Source organism: Molothrus ater, chromosome 3 (genome assembly GCF_012460135.2).
Source record: "Molothrus ater isolate BHLD 08-10-18 breed brown headed cowbird chromosome 3, BPBGC_Mater_1.1, whole genome shotgun sequence".
In the NCBI taxonomy this organism is placed as follows: Eukaryota; Metazoa; Chordata; class Aves; order Passeriformes; family Icteridae; genus Molothrus; species Molothrus ater.
The window spans coordinates 110760190-110777306 of record NC_050480.2 but is presented as its reverse complement, the minus strand read 5'-3'; the positions used below and the strand labels follow the sequence as shown (position 1 = coordinate 110777306).

Sequence of the window (17117 nt, the reverse complement as noted above, 5' to 3'; positions counted from 1 at the left end):
ACGAGGAGGGCAGGAATAACTTCAGGGGATGCCCTTTTCCGAGAGCAAGGCTGGAGCTGCCATCCCTGGGCTGCCCGAGCAGCGTTTCCCAGGCAGCTGCCGTCGTTTTGCAGCTATCCAAGAGATGGCAGCCTTCCCTAAATCTTCTCCGGGCTCTGACCACGGGCACGGCTTTCACCTTGAGCCCGACACGGCGGCTGGCGCAGCCCCTGAGGTCTCAAGCTGCTAAAAGCCGCCTTTCCAGCCGTGCTGCCGGGATTTTCCTGGTTCTTGCCTGCAGCAGTGATGGTGGAGAAGAGATCTGGGTTTTCTCTTGGTTGTACATCACCCAAAGTTGCCTTTTTTAGCATCCGGGCTGTTCCTGTGGTTGTTCCTCACCATCCATGGTGCCTGGAGCAGCTTTTGTTGAAGGGGGGGTTTGGGTTGGGAACTCCAGGAGGAGGTGTAGGAGCCAGGAACACACTGGCCTGGGCTCTCAGCTCCCTGTGATCTCTATTCCCAAACTCTTCTTCCCTGCAGAAGGACACAATGAGATGGATGGTGGGATGAGCTCTACCTGCTGGTGCCTTTGCTGTGCAGCTTTGTGGTCATCCACCCACAAAATTCCAACGTTTCCCCTCAAGAAATCACAGACTCACAGAGAGGTTGGGTTGGAAAAGGCTTTAAAAACCTCTCAGTCACCCCCTGCCATGGGCAGGTACACCTTCCACTGTCCCAGGCTGCTCCAAGCCCTGTCCAGCCTGACTTTGAACATTCCAGGGATCCAGGGACAGCCACAGCTTCTCTGGGCACCCTGTGCCAGGGGCCTCCCTATCCTCACAATATTCCCATCTTCCTCCCCAGAGATTTCACTCTGCCTCAGTGTTCATTGCAGGAGCTCATCAGGATAGGAAATGATTTTTTATGCTCCCATCTCGTGCATCTCTGTTCTCCAGATCTTGAAAGTAGAAGATGAAAACACAAATATAAACCCCATTCTTTTCCAAGCATCCCTTTTATCAGTTTGCCCTTCTCTCCACATTATATTTGCAGCCTGTGGAAAACTACAGAAACCAAAGTACAAATACAAACCAACGCCCTCAGCTCTGTCCCCCCACCAATGTTTCCCTGAGCCAGACAGTCCTAGAGAAAGAAGTCACACAGCCTATTCCTGGCTCTGTTCCCGTGGCCTTGGACACTCTGGAGGTGTCTATTCCAGTCCATTAAACAGTGCCAGGGCCTGTTTGCTGGGCCTGAGGCCAGCTGGCATTACCTGGCCATGTCCAGACTATCACTGGTGTGTGAGCAGCCCCCATCCCTGCTCCTTACTGGTGAACACCTTTGCTGTTGTCCCCACCTGGCACTTGGACTGACACAAGTTAGACCTTCAATAGGCTCTGTTCATCCCTGTGGATCCCAACCTCCCTAAAATATGAAATTGTCACTATCCACGGTGCATTCTCTGTTTTTCTCAGATAAAACCGTGGTGATCCATTTTTTTTAATTTGAGTTTTTAAATCCTTTCCCTTTGCTGTGCATTAAAACTGAGCAAAACATGATTTCCTTCCTCTCAAAGAGAGACAGGGGTGCCCTTTCCTCTGGGCTTAGGATAACTTGGAGGTGCCATTGGGGGTGACACTGGAGTCCACAGCTGAGGACATTGACGGGAATGGAAGGAAAATTGATGGGAATTGAAGGAAAAAGCAGCCTTAAAAATCTGCAGAAGACAATTCCCTGAGCCATGGTGAGCTCTTCTCCAGGAAACCCACCCAGTCTCCCCCAGGAGCAAGGTGTGGTGGCAGCACAGTCCCTGCAGCAGGAGCTTTCAGCTGCTCCTCCTGGAGACATCAGGAGGAAAATCACAGTGACAAATGGGAAATAGGATCAGCAAGGCATGAAGCTGATTTGGGTTTGTCTGTGCCTTGTTTCCCAAGGAAATGGTGAGCAAAGAAGAGCCCTAGATCATGGAATCAAAGAATTTTTGAGGTTGGAAGGGACCTTAAGGATCATCTTGATCCAATCCCCTGCCTGGGGCAAGGACACTTTCCACCCTCCCAGGTTGCTCCAAGCCCTGTCCAACCTGGCCCTGGACACTTCCAGGGATCCAGGGGCAGCCACAGCTTCTCTGGGCACCCTGTGCCAGCTGCAGCTCTGCTGGGTCAGGGATCACTTCCACGTTCATCAGATTTTTCTCCTTCAGGTGTCCCCAGAGATGCCCAGAAGGAGCAACTGGAGGGCACATTCCCCGTGCTGTGTCCTTGGGAAGAGTCTCCAGGAATGCCATGGGCTGCTTACCCCATCAGGCCAACTCCAAAACAGGGCTCAATGACACATAAAAGGACAAAACTAAAGTCTTTCTGGGGACAAAACTTAATTATTGGTGGCAATTTTCAGATCCAGAAGGCACAGCGCAGTTTTTAGACTGCACTAGCCCTGGCTGGATCCAGTCTGTTGTTAATCCACAGCAGAGATTGTGCCTCTGCCCTCCTGCTTCACCCTCCAGCAGCTCAATCCCAAGGATCCTGCACCTTCCAATGTTCCTGTGCTACCAACAGAGCTGCTTACACAGCCATGGTCATTTCCAAATTATTGGCAGTGCAGGGGTGAGGGTTGGAGCCCCTCTGCTCTGGAGCCAGGCTGGAAGAGCTGGGGGTGTTCACTTGGAAAAGAGAAGCATCCAGGGAGAGCTCAGAGCCCCTTCCAGTGCCTAAAGGGGCTCCAGGAGAGCTGGAGAGGGACTGGGGACAAGGGCATGGAGGGAACAGGACACAGGGAATGGGTTAAACTGGCAGTATTTGCTTTTGGCCAGATCATGTCCATGAACAAGGACCTCTCTGGTAAGACTGACTGGATTTTTCCTGGTCCTCTGTGTGACCGTGTTCACAGGGGTCTCAGGTTGAGGGAAGAGATGAGGATCTGACTCCATGTTTCAGAAGGCTTGATTTATTATTTTATGATATATATTATATTAAAATTATACTAAAAGAGTAGAAGAAAGGATTTCATCAGAAGGCTAGCTAGGAATAGAAGAGGAATAATAACAAAGGCTTGTGTCTTGGACCCTCTGTCTGAGCCAGCTGGGCTGTGATTGGCCATTAATTAGAAACAATCAACATGGGTCGATCAAAGATCCACCTGTTGCATTCCACAGCAGCAGATAATCAATGTTTACATTTTTTCTTGAGGCCTCTCAGCTTCTCAGGAGGAAAAATCCTAAGTAAAGGATTTTTCATAAAAGATGTCTGCAACACCTCTGCACCCAACTTTTTAGAACACAACAAACCACACAGCAAATTTCAGGGTATTTTAAATTGAAAGGAGCAAAATATTTTTCCATCAAGGAAAAAAAATGAAGAAAGAAGAAAAGAAAGAAAAAAACAAAGTTTTTTCCAAACAAGAAGAAACCACTGCAAGCATCACTTTCCATTCTCCTCTCTATTTCCTTTTCCTATGTGTCAGGCAGCAGTGCATCCTCCCACAGTCCTCAGTGTGCTCCTCCCTCTCTCCTTTGCCACAGGTCCTGGAGCAATGCCCTCTGCAGCTCCTTTTTGGCTGGCTCTTGGCTGTGGAAAGAAGGAAAGATCTGCATCCACACTGACTGACTCCTCATGGTCACCAGCATGGTCCAGTGACCATGGCCAGGCCCAGTTCCCATGGAGACCCACAGATGTTGGATGACTAAATTTATGATGGGGTGATTCTGGAGCTGACCTCCACTCCAAAAGTCTTTTGAACCAAACCCAACATAATTCTCCTCGCAAGTCCCACCCACACCTACTTACCTAGAAAACTTTTTTTACACAAAATCCCAGAGTGGTTTGGGTTGGAAGGGACCTTGGTCCAGTTCCAACCTCCTGCCATGGGCAGGGACACTTCCCACCATCCCAGGTTGCTCCAAGCCCTGTCCAACCTGGCCTTGGACATTTCCTGGAACACTTTCACCTTAGTTCCTTTATGGTTCTTGTCTCTCATTCTGCTCCACACAATTTTCCACCTCACCTGGGGTGGCCATCAGGGCCATTAGGAAAACAGCAAAGACAACATAGATGACCCTCATGGCTGGATAACCACCAGGACCACAGCAGCTCTGGAATGCAGCCTTGCAGGGAGATCTGGCTCAGAAAAAGCCAGGAGACCCTGATATTTATAGACATTTTCTGACAGACAGGACAGAGTTAAGAGTAGTGTGACTTTGCTGGTGCCCAAGGACACATTGTTTGCTGCTTAATGGGAACTTATGTCACTCCAACCCAGTGGCCATCTGACAATGAGACCTCCACTCTGTGCCCATTTGGCTCTTTGAAGGGCTCTTGTGTGCCCTGTGCCAGTGTCCCTCACAAACATTGGTCCCACAGCAGCCTTTCTTTCTTGGTCTGGCTGCCAAGAGTTTTAGCACAGACAATTGTGACTGTCCCCCTGTTGAGGGGACTTGGTGCTGGCTTGTAGGAATGGCTGGGGTGATCAGTGCTAAAGCAATGAGTTTGAGAGCCTTTTTTCTCCCTTTCTAAAGCAGAGGCCTGAGAGGATTGGTACTACCCTGGCCAATCCCACCCTGGGCATTCCCAGCTGCCTGTCAAGATCCAGACCCTCTACCAGAGCCCCAAATCCTGTGGAAATGGACAAGCAAGTTGTTATCAAGTTGAAATGTCTTTCCTATCAGAAGAACCCTCTGGCTGCCTGAAGGTAAATTGTACACATAAATTAACAGAACGTAGCAAAATGCCAATGGCAGAGATGGCCACAGTGGCTCAGGCCTCTGCTGCCCTCCCAAAGTGTCCTTCACCACAAACTGGGAAGAGTCAGAGAATCACAGAGTGGTTTGGGTTGGATGGGACCTTAAAGGTCATCTATTTCCAAACCCCAAGACAGGGACAGGGACACTTTTCACTAGAGCAGGTTACTGCAGAAGAACCAGAAGTCCTGGCATTTACACTTACATCAGATTGTGATTGATGTGTTCCTTTCCACATTTCCCTCTCCCTTGTGGAGAAACAAAACAAATTCCTTCAGCACCTCCAGTCCAAGGAGAGGCTGAACCCAAACAGAGACTCTGCAGCTTGTGTTCCTGGCAAAGAATGGATGTTTGAGCCTGAACAATGTTGGCACTGCACAACGCTGCTCCCTCTGGAATGGCCTGACAGCAGCCTGGGGCTGCCTGCCCTGGGGAACAAAAGCTGGAAAAGCTCTTGCTCCCAGTGTGGCCACGTGAGGGGACTGGGAACAAGGGGCTCCCTTCCACATCCAGCTGGATGTCACAGCTCTAAGGTGCTGAATGGATCCCCAAGCCCTGTGGATTTGCTGCTGTTCTCTCTCTGCTCTGAATGCATCCATTGCATTGCAAGGTAAAAGCAGGAGAGAAGTAGAGAAGATAAACAGAGAGTTAAACTGTCCCAAATGTTCCTAATGCACCCCTCTAGCTGTCCTTTCTCCAGATGGGAAATGATCCCTCAGCCCCTCTTTTGGTCCCTGACTCCTTTACAAATTCCAGTTTGCTTCAGGATGGATGTGTCACTGGGTAAGGCTGAGCCCATCAGAGACAGTGGCAGCACCTCTGGGATAACAGAGGTAAGAAAAGAGGGGGAAAATGCAAAACAGCACCTGGAGAGAGGAGTGAGAACATGTGAGAACAGCCCCTGCTCCAAGGGCAGAGCAGCAGGAGGAGCAGGAGCTGCTCCAGGCACCAGAGCTGAGATTCCCAGCCCAGGGAGAGGCAGCTGTGCCCCTGCAGCCCATGGGAGCCCAGGGGAGAGCAGAAAACCACCTGGAGACCCCACACTGGAGCAAGGGATGCCTGAAGGAACCCGGGGGAAATCCAGGCTGGAGCAGGGTCCTGACAGGACTTGTGAGTCCATGGGGGACGCACGTGGAGCAGCCTATTCCTGTAGGACTGAGCCATGGAAAGGACCCACACTGGAGCAGGGGAAGTGTGTGAGGAGCCCAGACCCTGAGGAAAAAGGAGCAGCAGAGACAACTGACCACAGCCCCCATTCCCTGCTGAGAGGGGGAGGGAGAGGATTCAGGACACCCAGAATGGGAAGAAATAGCAGCCAAGAAGGGCAGAATTTTAAGGGGTTTTTTTTTTCCTTCCTCATTTCCCTCCCCTGACTTTCATTTTCAATAAATTATGTCCAATTTCCCAAGTGGAGTCTGTTTTGCCCATGGTTGCTGAGGGATCTCCCCCTGCCCAACCCATTGCATGGGACCTGTGAGGATTTTGTTGTTTCTCTGTTTCCCACTTGCTGAAATTTTCATGGAAAGAGGGCTGTCTTCTGCTTGGGAAGTGACATTGCTGAGCCACAGGCACTTTTAACATCTGCAGATAACCTGAAAAGCAGCAAGGAGCTGAAAGAATCTCTCCTGTCTCCAGAGGGCTGTGTTAAGGGCCGTGGAGAAGTCAAGAGGAAAAATAGCACCTCATTCCCAAATCCCCACCCTCTCAGAGCCCTGGCAGACCTGCAGCTCTTTGACAGTGGATGTTCAGGCTCTTTTTGGTGCTGCTGAGCCTTTGGGCTGGACTTGGGGAGCCTGTTTTAATGCAGGGACCATGGGGACACCAGTAACCGCACCACACACGCCACAGTTCCATCTCCTTTTTTTTTCTTTGTTTTATTTATTAAGAGGAGGGGATGGCAATGGGGTCAGACAGCTGGCAATCTGCTCCCAGAGCCATTGTGGTGCCTCCTCTTCCCCAGGTGCTCCCTCTTCAGCTCCTATTTCCCCTTCCAGCTGGTTGGGATGCAGCAGGAGTACTTGCAGTCAGCAGAGGTGTATTTCAAATCCACCACACGACACTTTGGGGAGCAGTACCCCACAGGAGCACAGGTCTTCCTGAACTTCCCATAGCCTGGAAGGGGAGAGGGAGAGTTGTTCCTCATTTCTGTTCCCCATTTCCCCATCTCCCCGTTTCCAAATTTCCCCACCTCTGTTCCCCATTTCCCCATTTCTGTTCCCTATTTCCCCATTTTTCCATCTGTGTTCCCCCTTTTCCCATTTCCCCATCTCCCCATTTCCTCATTTCTGTTCCCTATTTTCCCATTTCCCCAATTTGTATTCCCCATTTCCCCATTTTCCTTTTCCCCTTTTCCCCATCTCTGCTACCCATCTCCCCATTTCCCCATTTCCCCATCCCTGTTCCCAATTCCTGTTCCCCATTTCCCCATTATTTCCCCATTTTCCCATCCAATCTCCCCATTTCCCCATTTCCCTATCCCTGTTCCCCATTTCCCCATTTCCCCATCTCATGTTCCCCATTTTCCCATATCGGCTCCCCATTTCCCCATTTTCCCATCCCTGTTCCCTATTTCCCCATTTTCCCATCCCTGTTCCCCACTCCCCCATTTCCCCATCTCATGTTCCCCATTTTCCCACCTCTGTTCCCCATTTCCCCATTTCCCCATCCCTGTTCCCCATTTCCCCATTATTTCCCCATTATTTCCCCATTTCCCCATCCCTGTTCCCCATTTTCCCACCTCTGTTCCCCATTTCCCCATTTCCCCATCTCTGTTCCCCATTTTCCCATCCCTGTTCCCCACTCCCCCATTTCTCCATCTCATGTTCCCCATTTTCCCATCTCTGTTCCCCATTTCCCCATGTTCCCATCCCTGTTCCCCATTTCCATGCCCTCCCACCCCCTCCCAGTCACAGTGGGCAGCAGGATCAGACCCTGTCCATAGGGATGTCCTGCTCAATCCCCTCACATGTCCAACACTCCTGTCCAAACCCAGCTCAGGACTGGAAGGTCACAAGTCTGAACAGCTCCTTGTGCACCTCCCTCCCCTCATTTTTAGAAAAGATGCTCCCAAGGGAAGCAGATCCATTTCCCTCCTGAGAGATGCCCCAAAAGCCAAGTTCCTAAAGATGTTCCCCTGTGCCCAGAGATGTTTCCTTCCCTTGTGCCTCTCCAGAAAGGATCAGTGTTCTTAGGGCAAAGCAGGAAAAACTGCATCAAGGATGCTGCAAAGGTCTGAAAATTGGTCCCACAGCAGCCTGGCACCAAATATTCACCATTAAAGGGTTAAAAGTGGGCCAAGGGAAAGACTTGCCCCAGGTGGTTGATAATTGACACCTGAGGGGGGGTTCTAACACCCTTTTGGGAGATCTCAGCCCAAAATCCCCTCTTGATTTCTGGAGAGGGACCAGAGAGCAAGGGGAATAGCAGTAACAGTTGTGTCACAGCAATAAACCAAACATGGAATCATGGAATGGTTTGGATTAGAAAAGACCTTAAAGATCTCATTGTTCCAGCCCCCTGCCATGGGCAGGGACACCTTTCCTCTATCCCAGGTTGCTCCAAGCTCCATCCAGCCTGACTTTGGGCATTTCCAGGGATCCAGGGGCAGCCACAGCTTCTCTGGGCAACCTGTGCCAGGACCTCCCCAGCCTAACAGGGAAGAATTTCTTCCTCATATCCAAACTAAATCTTTCTCAGCTTAAACCATTAAACACACACAGGACTGAGCTTTGACAGGCACTGAGCTGCTTGAAAAACACCCACAGCACTATGAAATTTTCCAAATCCCTGGGAGAAGTGGCCACATCCAGACTCTTGTTTGGAATTGTCTGTCCTTGGCTCACTCCTAAACTGGACACTGATGTTTTAACCTCAATTATTCCCATACAAATCTCTCCAAGGTAGTTCTCATTTTATTGTCCCTTGAAAGAAGTCATTTAAGTACCTGCCCAGGTTATAGCAGCCACCTTAGAGGGTAAGAACTGAGCTAAAGTTATTTCAAAAGAATCCCAACCGGCATAAAGCTCATCCCACCCCATTTCCCATCTTACCTGGAGTGGCCAGGGAGAAGAGGAGGAAAAGAGCGAAGACAAGGTAGAGGAACTTCATGGCTGGAGTTGAGCTGGGATCTCAGCAAGGCTGGAGAGAGGAGAGCCAGAGACCTCAGAGGGAGGAGGTGATGTACAGGCAGGCTGGAGCTGCTGGGTTTTATAGGGAATCTCCCTGAGGAGCAGAGGATGCTGGGGACACGCGGGAATTCATCCAAATCGTGCAGGGATGGCACAAGAATTCCCCAATTGTGCTGGCAGGCACCTCCTGTCTGCCCCAGATGTGGTTGCCCAACATCAGATAGGATCCCAGCCCTGATGGGAACACAAAGGAATAGGGGATGTTGATATCTGGGTCCTCGGGACGGGGCTGTGGGTCAGAGGGACCTGATGGAGATCTGTGGGTGCAGCGGGGAGGGGAGAACAAGATCAGTATCAGGATCAGTATCACACAACTCCAGGCCTTTCCCAACCTCTGGCAGGGATGCAGAGGGATGCAACAGGGCCACCATGCACTGATAACTCTGCCTGCATTGTCCAGGCTGAGCACCATGTGGGACTGATGGCCTGGAAAGGATCCCTGCCCTCCCCGTGTCTGCAAAATCTCCCTGATAAATTCAGCCAATGCTCAGGGAGGTGCCCTTGGCTGTCCCCTCTGAGGGATGGGTGGGTGGCAGCTCTGGGGCTGGCAGCTCCAGGAGAGCCTGGAGGAGACACTTTGATCATCACCTCGACCCCAGAGACCCCTCAGACCGTCCTGGGCTTTCAAACAAGAGCCAAACTCTGCGAGGGAACTTTTCCAGCCCCAGCTCACTGGGCTGTTTAATAATTTGATAAACAGCCAGGGAGAGAAAGAGGCTGAAGGGACAAGAAGCTGCTTCAGAATTACTCAATATCATCAAACCTGAACCATCAGAGTGCAGCAGGTGAATCTTACAACACAACAGGGCAGTGAAATGCAAATGATGAATCAGTGAGCATTTGGGAAAATCTATAATCTCTGTACAGATGGGGGGTCTGAATTACCTAAAGCCAATTGAGAAGGAGGTTTGGGCATCCTGCATCCCCCTGTGGATGTCACTGGTCATCTCCCCATCCCTGATGGGGAAAGGAGAGGTTAAAGAAAGGTGGCAGAGCTGGGGACTTGTTTTCACAAAATTAAATATACTGAACTTATCAGCTCAGGGTAGAACTTATTGAAGGTGAATCACAAGCTGCAAACATTTTAGAGGCCTAAGCAGGACAGAACTACAGTTCTGCAATTTTCCTAGCCCAAGAAATAGGTGGGATATGAAGGTAAATTATGTATTTATTATAAAAGTAAAAAAAAAAAAAATCCTCTTTCACACTGAGGATAGCTGAAATGAGAACAAGAAATGCAACAAGTTAAAATGCACCAAGAGGACAAATGTGTTGGAAAAGCAATTTATAAATTAATGTAGCAGGTGCAAATTTAAAAATAAGGTGCAAAATCTCCTTGGGGCATTTGCCCAAGTTCATGTCACTGACTTCTCATCCTGGCCACCAACAGATCCCCTTTGCTGGATCTGAGTGCTGCCATGTCTTCCATGTCTTCTCTTTCCTGATCATGACCATTCCACTTGATGCTTTTGTTTTTTTCTGGCAGGACACACCTTAACCACAGAATCCCAGAATCATTTAGGTGGGAAAAGCCCCTCTGAGATCCAGTCCAGCCATCCCCCAGCACTGCCAAGGCCACCACTGATCCATGTCCCCAAGTGCCACATCCAGTGCTCTTAACGGGATGGGGACTCCACCACCGCCCTGGACAGTCAATTTCAATGCCTGACCACACTTTGGGTGAATAAATTTTCCCCAATATCCCATCTAAATCTCCCTGGGGCACCTTGAGGCTGTTCCCTCTCCTCCTGTCCCTGTTCCCTGGGAGCAGAGCCCGACCCCCCTGGCTGTCCCCTCCTGTCAGGAGTTGTGCAGAGCCACAAGGGCCCCCCTGAGCCTCCTTTTCTGCAGGCTGAGCCCCTTTCCCAGCTCCCTCAGCCCCTCCTGGTGCTCCAGCCCCTTCCCCAGCTCTGTTCCCTTCCCTGGGACGCTCCAGCCCCTCAATGTCCCTCTTGTAAGAGTCCCAGAGCTGTCCCAACACTGAGGTGCCCCAGCAGTGCCAGCACAGGGGATGGGCACTACCCTGGTTCTTCTTGGCGACTCTGAGCCATTTTCTGAGCCCTCCTGAGCCCCTTCTCTGTTTCCCTGGAGCACACAATGGGATGGATGCCCTTCCCAAGGGCCATGCCATGGGTACAGCCTGTGTTTTCCAGACCCAGCTCTTGTTTGTGCTTGCAGGACAATTGGTGCTGCTTTCCCAACACCCTGACTCGGCTCTTTGGTGCCTGCATGTGATCTGCTGCCACACAAATGATCCCTGCAGAACAAGGAGCCAGAAACTCCTTGTTCTGTGTTCTCCAGCTCATTATCTTTGTCTGTATAGGCAAGGGAACTTCCACTATTACTTAATGGTTTTTTAACATTATGGTTTTGGCAAGAGGAGATCCACTGGGTTTCTAATCCTGTCCTCGAATGCTTTGCAGTCCTTTCCAACCTCTTATTTGTGAATTTTTGAAGCATTTTTTCCAGAAAATAATGGAAATTATTACGCAGAATAGCACTGGAATCACACGAGATTTCTGATCAGATGTGGTGTGGCAATTCACTTCCTTAGTTTCATTTATATATTTGCCTACATCCCTTTTAATCAGCATCATGGTCCTTTTGGAAAGATTTCAGAAAAAAAAAACAACAAAAAAAGGCTTGGGCCAAATCAAAGTGATGAAATTCAGGCCAAGTGCAGGGTGCTGCCCATGGGCTGGGGCAGCCCCCAGGACAAATCCAGGCTGGGGATGAAGGGGTGGAGCAGCCCTGGGAGAAGGACTTGGGGGTGCTGAGGGTGAGAGCTGGACCAGTCCTGACCCAGCCCTGAACACCCCATGCCCTGGGCTGGTCCCCCAGGGAAGGGAATGGAGCTGGGGAAGGGGCTGGAGCACCAGGAGGGGCTGAGGGAGCTGGGGAAGGGGCTCAGCCTGGAGAAAAGGAGGCTCAGGGGGGACCTTGTGGCTCTGCACAACTCCCTGACAGGAGGGGACAGCCAGGGGGGTCGGGCTCTGCTCCCAGGGAACAGGGACAGGACAAGGGGAAATGGCCTCAAATTGCACTAGGGGAGGTTTAAATGGGATATTAGGGGAAGTTTCTTCACTGAAAAGGTGATCAGGCACTGGCACAGACTGCCCAGGGCTGTGGTGGAGTCCCCATCCCTAGAAGTGTCCCAAAGGGATGTGGATATGACATGTGGGGACTTGGTTTAGAGGTGAACACAGTGGTGCCAGCTTCACTGCACGCAGGGATCTCAGAGGGATTTCCCCACCTTCAGGACTCTTTGATTCAATAAGAAGGATGTGGAGCTCTTGGACTGAATCTGGAGGAGAGCCACGGAATTGATCACAGAACTGGAGCCCCTCTGCTCTGGAGCCAGGCTGGGAGAGCTGGGGGCGCTCACCTGGAGAAGAGAAGGATCCAGGGAGAGCTCAGAGCCCCTTCCAGAGCCTAAAGCGGCTCCAGAGAGCTGGAGAGGGACTGGGGACAAGGGATGGAGGGACAGGACAAGGGGCAACGTCCTAAAGTTGAAGGAGGGAAGGAATTTAGATGGAATACTGGGAAGGAATTGTTTCCTGTGAGGGTGGTGAGGCCCTGGCACAGGGTGCCCAGAGAAGCTGTGGCTGCCCCTGGATCCCAGGAAGTGTCCAAGGCCAGCCTGGACAGGTCTTGGAGCAACCTGGGATAGTGGAAGGTGTCCCTGCCCATGGCAGGGGGTGGGACTGGATGAGCTTTAAGATCCCTTCCCACCCAAACTGTTCTGGGATTCTGTTCTGTGACTCTTCAATCCTCAGTGCCAGAGCACTGGTCAGGGTTGGATGCTCCACAAAACCATTCCCCATCATGGATCTGACACCCCATTGTGTCCATTGTGCCTGTGCCTTGCAGACAGAGCCCAGAGCTTATCAGGAGCCATCCCAGGCTGAATCCCAGCTGCCCTGGGAGCAGCTGTGCCGTGGGCAGCCCCGTCTGGCACCGCTGGAGCCCAAGAGCCGGATCTGGAGAGCAGGACCAGCCCCACGTGCCCATGGAGCACAGCCTGGCTGCCAGGAGCCTTTGTGAGAGGGCCCAGTGGGGCAGGGTGACACTGCCCAGCCTGCAGAGCAAACAACAGCCCTCTGCAGATGGCTTTGCCCAAGGTTCTCCTCTGGCCGTGCTGCCGGTGGCCAGAGTCCCTCTATAAAACCTCTGCCCTCAGACACCTCAGGCACCTCAGATCTTGTGTGCCAAGGTCCCCCCTGGCCTCCAGCCATGAGGGTGCTCTGCCTGGTCTTTGCTGTGCTCATGCTTTTCTCCCTGGCCACCCCAGGTAAGACAGGGAGGTGTGGAGGTGGAGAAATTGGGGTGGGCTGTGTCCTCTGCAGCCTCTGTGCCTCAGGGGGAGGGAGGGGGTTCATTGCTGGGGTGGTGGGGATCAGGGCCCTGGTGATTTATTCAGCCTGGAGCTGGGATGGGGTGATGCCACATTGCAAATCCCATCTCCCACCCTCATGCAGAGGGATCCAGCATGAGTAGAGGGATGGTTTGTAAGTGCCCAGTTATCCTCCAGCTCAGTGGGGACATGAAATGCATCCAGTCCTGGGTGGGGTACCCAGAGCATCAGTACCACTCTGGAACCAGCAAGAAGACAACTCCAGGTGCTCTGCCCTCCTACATACCTGTGAAAAACGCCAATCACTTGTTCTTAAAATTTTAAAGTTCAATAGTAATAAAATGGTTATAAAAATAGTAATACAATTAGAGTAATAGTAATTTGGACAATTTGAATTAGGACAATACGAGACAATAGAAAAAAAGAGTTACGGACATCCAGGTACCATTTTCTGGGCAGCACAATCCCGAAAATTAACAAAGGATTAACCCTTAAAAACAACAGCCTGTTGCATATTCATACACTTATACATGATGCATAAATTCCATTAAAATACAGGATTCTGTCTGGTCATCCTCAGCTTCTTCCTCTGAATCCTAACAGCGCCTTCGAGGTGGGAAGAAGTTTGTTTCTTCTGATAAGAGGGCAATAAATTCTCTTTCTCTGAAAGATTCAGGTGTCCTGTGGCTGCTATCTCACTGAGAGTCCTTTCTTAAAAAAAAAAGGATCCTACATATCATAGTTTCTATTTTAACATCTTTTATAACCTAAAACTCTATTTACCACACTACTTAATAGAATGAATCCAGCATAACTTTCTAACACAGCACATGTAATATTCATTTGAATATTTGCGAAAAGCCAATCATAAAATACGTGCATTTTTCACAGTATCCACGATTTCCTCCGTAACCCCCCTTCTCTGTCTCTTCCCACGGCAGGGCAGGGGCAGCCCAAGGGCTTTTGTGACGGGTACTGCGCCCACGCCTGCGGCGAGACCGAGGAATGGTCCTTCAGCCCCTACTGCGAGGAGCTGCACTGCTGCATCCCCTCTCCCAAAAAGGGCAAATGACCCTGCAGGAATCCAGCCCCGCAGCTCCCGGGGATGTGCCCAGGCCGTGGCCAGGGCGGTGCTCAGTGCTTTGAAGTAAAGATGGGCAGATAAGATGGTTTCTGTGTGCTGCGATAAACTGATTTCTGTGATAAGATGATTTCTGTGTGCTGTGAGGGAGGGGACGGCCGGGAGAGGTTGGCAGCCAGAGCTCCCTGGAGAGTGGTCACAGACACAACCGTGGCAGCCCCAAACCCCTTACACCAAAATGCCAGCCAGGAAAAGCAAAGGTTTTGGGGTTTTCAAAGCAGATTGGTGACAAAGGCTGGGAGAGGGCTCATTGCTTAATCCAGTGTTTAATCCAGTGGCTCCCTCCTCCACGAGCTGAATCCCGGTTTATTTGGAGGGGGAACAACAGCTCCATCATTCCCATTCCCCATCAGAACCCTCTGCTCTGGGGTTCTCAGTCCCACTGAGAGGTGGGAATGGGAGACACAAACAGCACCACCTTCCCCTTGCCCCCCAAAATCCCATTCCTGACGTGCCCATAGAGCAACCAATGCAGCCACTGAGGCTTTGGGGTTGTCCTGGACACCCTCACCAAGTGCCTTCTCAGCAGAGTCTGTCACCAGATAATTCCATGGGGATCATTCCAGATTATTCCATGGGGGTCACCAAGAACAGGAGAACAGCTGAGGGTTTCCTCAGTGTCCCCTTCCCTGCCCCATCCCCTGTGGGATAACCCAATCACTTCAGGTATTCTGCAAGGGGACATGGACTGATCCACTGTGGGGTGGCTCAGAACACCCCACAAACACTCCAGCAGCCCTGGAGGCTGGGATGTTTGTGTCCTAAAGAGCCCCAGGGCAGAAATCAGTTCTGTTTCTCTGAAACCCTGCAGGAAACAAAGGAACTTTCCAGCCCCTGGGGCCTTGCAAACACAGAAAAAGGCTTTGAATGGGTATTTGTGGGACTGAAAAGTGCTGCAAGAGAAGAGAGGGATTCAGACCTCTCCCTCTTGTGGGATGACTCCCAATTCCTGCAGGAGGAAGGGCTGTGTCTCCTCTTCTCAGCAGCATCCTTTGTGACCAGCAGAGATCTTGGCACATGGAGCTGGAGGTAAAAGTGATTTCTTCCTCAGAATAATTTATATGTTTGCCCAAAATTCCCATTTTGCAGGACACATGGGGCCTGCTGGTGTGTGTGAACATGCAACATGAGGTGCTCCAAGTGTTTAGTGACCACCCTGGTCTGAATGAGTGTCCCTGGAAATTTTGGGGCAGACAGGTAGAAAAAAAAAGAATAACAGGAAAAAAGGGGACCAAGCTTATGCTTCTTTATTTATCTTTAGGATAAAATTTTCATCCTTAGGATAAACTGATAACCTGAAACAGTTTATCAGCTGAAAGACTGACCAGGGATACAGGAAACCTGGTAAAACTGGGGGATTTCTTAGGGTATGGACAAGAGGACTGAGTGACTGGGTGAGATGCTGGGTGTGAGGGGGTTAAGGTCCAGATTACAGAGTCTGAGGGCTGGCAGCAGGTAAAAATCCCATTTGATACAGGATGGCCCAGCAAGAGTCACAGATTTTGACAAGATTCACCTGAGCCCAGAAAAGAAGACACAAAAGATGGAAAATTCACCTAAACCACCCCTGAGCTGGTGACACTTCACAGACACACAAGGCTGAAAGTTTGATTAAAAGATAAAAATTCCAGAAGGAAACATTAAAAAAATTAAAACTCCTTTTCTTTTTCTTTCTTTTTTTTTTTTTTCCTGGGAATTGTGAGAGGAGAGTGAAAAGAAAGTGAATGAACTCCAAAATGGGGTTTGGAGCACCCTGGGATAGTGGGAGCTGTCCCTGCCCATGGCATGGGTGGGATGAAACAACCTAAAAATGCCACTTACAACCCAAACTATTCTGTGATTCCATGAAATTATAAATTCTAACTATGCCAAGAAACGGATTCATATCCTGGAAATATTTTATAGGAGAAATTAGTTGAATGTCTATTTATTATACCCATGAATTACAAGGGTTACTCATATTTACAAGGAGAAAACATCAGTTACTGGGCTTGGTTCAAAGTTATCCCCTGGGAGAGCCCCTCTAACTCAGATCCCACAGAACTCACACTCCATTTTATGTTTTACCACTTTTTTTTCTTTTCAGGGCAGCAGGGGATGGAAAGGCCACTGCTTCTGCACTCAATTTCAATAAAGAAGTGATATAAAACTGGAGGAATTGTCAAAAAGAAGGTAAAAGGTGCAGCTAAAAGAGTTAAATGCTTGCAAATAGATTCTTTGCAAGCACCTGGGGAGGTGTTTAAGGCCACTAAAAAGGAGACTCAAGGAAAATCTATGACAGGAATTAAAAAAAAAAAAAAGGCCTGAGAAAGAGCAAAAAGGAAAAGGTCACAGCAGAACAGTGGGATGAGGGAGGTGGTTAGAAAGGAAAAGCTGAAATTGTGGCCAAACATGGAAAATAGAAAAGATAATAAACTGGGCCTGACAAGGTATAAAACACAACAAGGCAGCTCAGCAGAGAATTGCAGGAAGAGTTGAAAAACGTGAGGAAACCTCTTCAAATCAGACTTTTTTTTTTCTTTTTCCAAACGCATAGTGAATGTGCAGCCTGACAAAGAGCGTGGGCAGGGAAATAAAGTTAATTAAAGCTCAGGCCACTCCACAGGAGCTGAATGAAATGTTTACATTGGTTCTCACCTGGCCAGAAAGAAGAGAGGCCTTGATGCTGAACCCTCCTTGGTGGGGACTCATCAAAGGGCTTGACTTAAATGTAAAAGCAGTGGA

At 50.0% G+C, this 17117-nt stretch overlaps 1 protein-coding gene across 1 annotated transcript; it reads left to right on the top strand.

Annotated features, from left to right (window-relative positions):
* The first annotated feature begins 13131 nt into the window (after positions 1-13131).
* Positions 13132-14324, top strand: LOC118685751 (small basic protein 1-like). Its single transcript, XM_036381420.1, has 2 exons — positions 13132-13189; positions 14194-14324. Exons 1-2 carry the CDS (start codon positions 13132-13134, stop codon positions 14322-14324), a joined length of 189 nt encoding a protein of 62 aa, XP_036237313.1.
* The last annotated feature ends 2793 nt before the right edge of the window (positions 14325-17117 follow it).

Excerpts from the sequence above, each read along its gene's own strand:
- LOC118685751 (XM_036381420.1), top strand. The coding sequence starts at position 13,132 with ATGAGGGTGCTCTGCCTGGTCTTTGCTGTGCTCATGCTTTTCTCCCTG. Across the intron at positions 13,190-14,193 it reads TTTCTCCCTGGCCACCCCAG|GGCAGGGGCAGCCCAAGGGC; the intron begins GTAAGACAGGGA and ends TTCCCACGGCAG.